Source organism: Actinia tenebrosa, unplaced genomic scaffold (assembly GCF_029948245.1).
Source record: "Actinia tenebrosa isolate PJP-AT-01 unplaced genomic scaffold, QUT_ActTen_1.0 PGA_scaffold10__47_contigs__length_13832649, whole genome shotgun sequence".
In the NCBI taxonomy this organism is placed as follows: Eukaryota; Metazoa; Cnidaria; class Anthozoa; order Actiniaria; family Actiniidae; genus Actinia; species Actinia tenebrosa.
In genome coordinates, this window is record NW_028292570.1 from 10,096,657 (window position 1) to 10,098,665 (window position 2,009).

Here is a 2,009-nt window from a genome sequence, read left to right on the forward strand (position 1 = left end):
GCCTTTAGTGAATGCTGGAATAACCAGCTTTGCTTGCTTGAGGCCAACACTTTCTGCTATTGTGAACCCCCTGTCTGCCATTATCATGTCACCAGGCACTAGTTTGTCCAGTAATCCACAATTTTCAGTCAAATATTTGTCTGAGGTTCTACCTCCCCAAGCTTGTGATATATAGGAAATGGTTCCTTGTGGGGTAATCCCAATCAATACTTTTATTGTGTTGTGGTGTTTATAAGACGAAAAAGTTTGTGCCCGGGCTAGAAGATTAGTTGGTCGATCAATAAAAACTTCAAAGCAGTCTATGACCACAGTCACTTTTTTGCCAAACGCTTGCTGGAAACACATTGGCATAGTTTCCCATAGCTGATTTCTGTCTGGCCAGCAAATGAGTGGCGACAAACGAGAATCCATTACAATCAACCACAAAGAAAAAATCCTGGATACTGTTGGTAGAGATACTTGGAAACGGTATGCCAGTTCTTGAAACGGTATATTAAGTCTAAGCTTTATCAGAACCATGACAAATTCCTGAAATTTGCTAAGAGTTTGACTACGCCGAGTGATGCTTGTAGAAACGTGGTCAAAGATAGTCAACAGAATTTCAGTGGAAGGCAATCCAGTATAAAACCGAACTTTATCGTCTGTGTTAAAATAATCTTTAGTTGGAGGCTGATATCCATTTACCGAAAACATATACTCGAACTCCTCAGTTTGAGACATAGAAGATGTAGTCTGGCAGTTTTCGTTTTCAGTCTGGACGAAGACGCTATGGACGCGGCATGAGTTGGTTTGACTTACAGAGCAGGACATGGAATCATCATGATCACAGCTCGAACACAGATTTAAAGCTTGGCCTTCTTCTTCTACAGCTTCTTCAGTAGATGGACCCTCTGCAAAGTCGATATTTTCGAGGGGCAATCCACTAGCATCTAATTGTTGGCGTTTAACAGCAGCCTCATACTCGAGCTGTTCAAGAGACCTCTTTCGTCTTTCCTTTGATCGGGCAGCTCTCGCTTCCACGGCTTCATTATTTACTTGGCGATATTTAGTTTTACCAAGATTCAAGGTAGGCACCCAGTCGTTGTTGAATCTATCCCACGCTGCTGCCGGCCTTCCTGACTCGAAATGCCTTCCACAAACTCTCTCGTTTTTCAGAACATTCTTCCATTGTATGTCGTCGCGACTTATCGCCATAATCCATCTTTCTCGTCTCTCTCTGCTCAGTTCTTCAGCTTCTTCTCCTTGTTTATCAACAACAGAAGGTATCCTGAAGAATCCTATAGCCGTATCTTTTCTGCTATTACTTGAACAGCCTACAATAATACAGTGAACCATGACAAAAGTTGCTATACACCCGTGAAATGACGTGGTTCGATACGCTTTGTTTATATATATGCGACACCAACATGGCGGATAGCAACCGTCGTCAAGCAGTTAGTCACGTGAGTGAAAACCAAGAATAACTTTTATCCTGCTATTATGACCAACTGGGCTTGAATTTGACTTATTGACTAAATTGAATTAAATATTGAACGGTTGAGCTAATCATTAACTCGGCTAAAATTCTCTGTCGTCACATAAGAAAAGAAAAGCCAATTAGAGCAGTTCAAACCCTGAAAAAACTTCTGGTTTTAATTGTCTTGTCAACATCTCGTCTTCTTACTAGCAAATTGTACAACGGAAACAAATCTTGTTGGTTACTGTCTTAATAATCAGTTATTGGAGCTGCTTACGAAGCCCTTAAATCTGCACATTTTAAAAGTGCTCAATCCATCTCGGCTCAGGTGAATGCTACAGCTATGGAAAGAACGACAAGCTTCAAATACCTTGGTATTGTACTCAATGAGAACTTGTCCTGGGCTGATCATGTGGACTTGATGTCGAAGAAGATCAACCAAAGGATTGGTGTTATCAGAAGAGTTTCAAAGTTTGTGCCCCTTGATGCTAGGATAACCTTATACAACAGACTTATTGCTCCACTCTTTGACTATGGCGATATTATTTGGGAG

The 2,009-nt window shown here is 41.1% G+C and overlaps 1 protein-coding gene across 1 annotated transcript in view; it reads right to left on the reverse strand.

The window, feature by feature from the left end:
• LOC148912980 (uncharacterized) overlaps positions 1-1,453 on the reverse strand; it is a 2,354-nt gene extending 901 nt beyond the window's left edge. The window contains exon 1 of the mRNA XM_089026890.1: positions 1-1,453. This exon is cut by the window's left edge and continues 901 nt beyond it. Within this exon, the coding sequence (XP_088883016.1) occupies positions 1-1,335 (1,335 nt within the window). The 5' untranslated portion in view covers positions 1,336-1,453.
• Between the last annotated feature and the right edge of the window lie 556 nt (positions 1,454-2,009).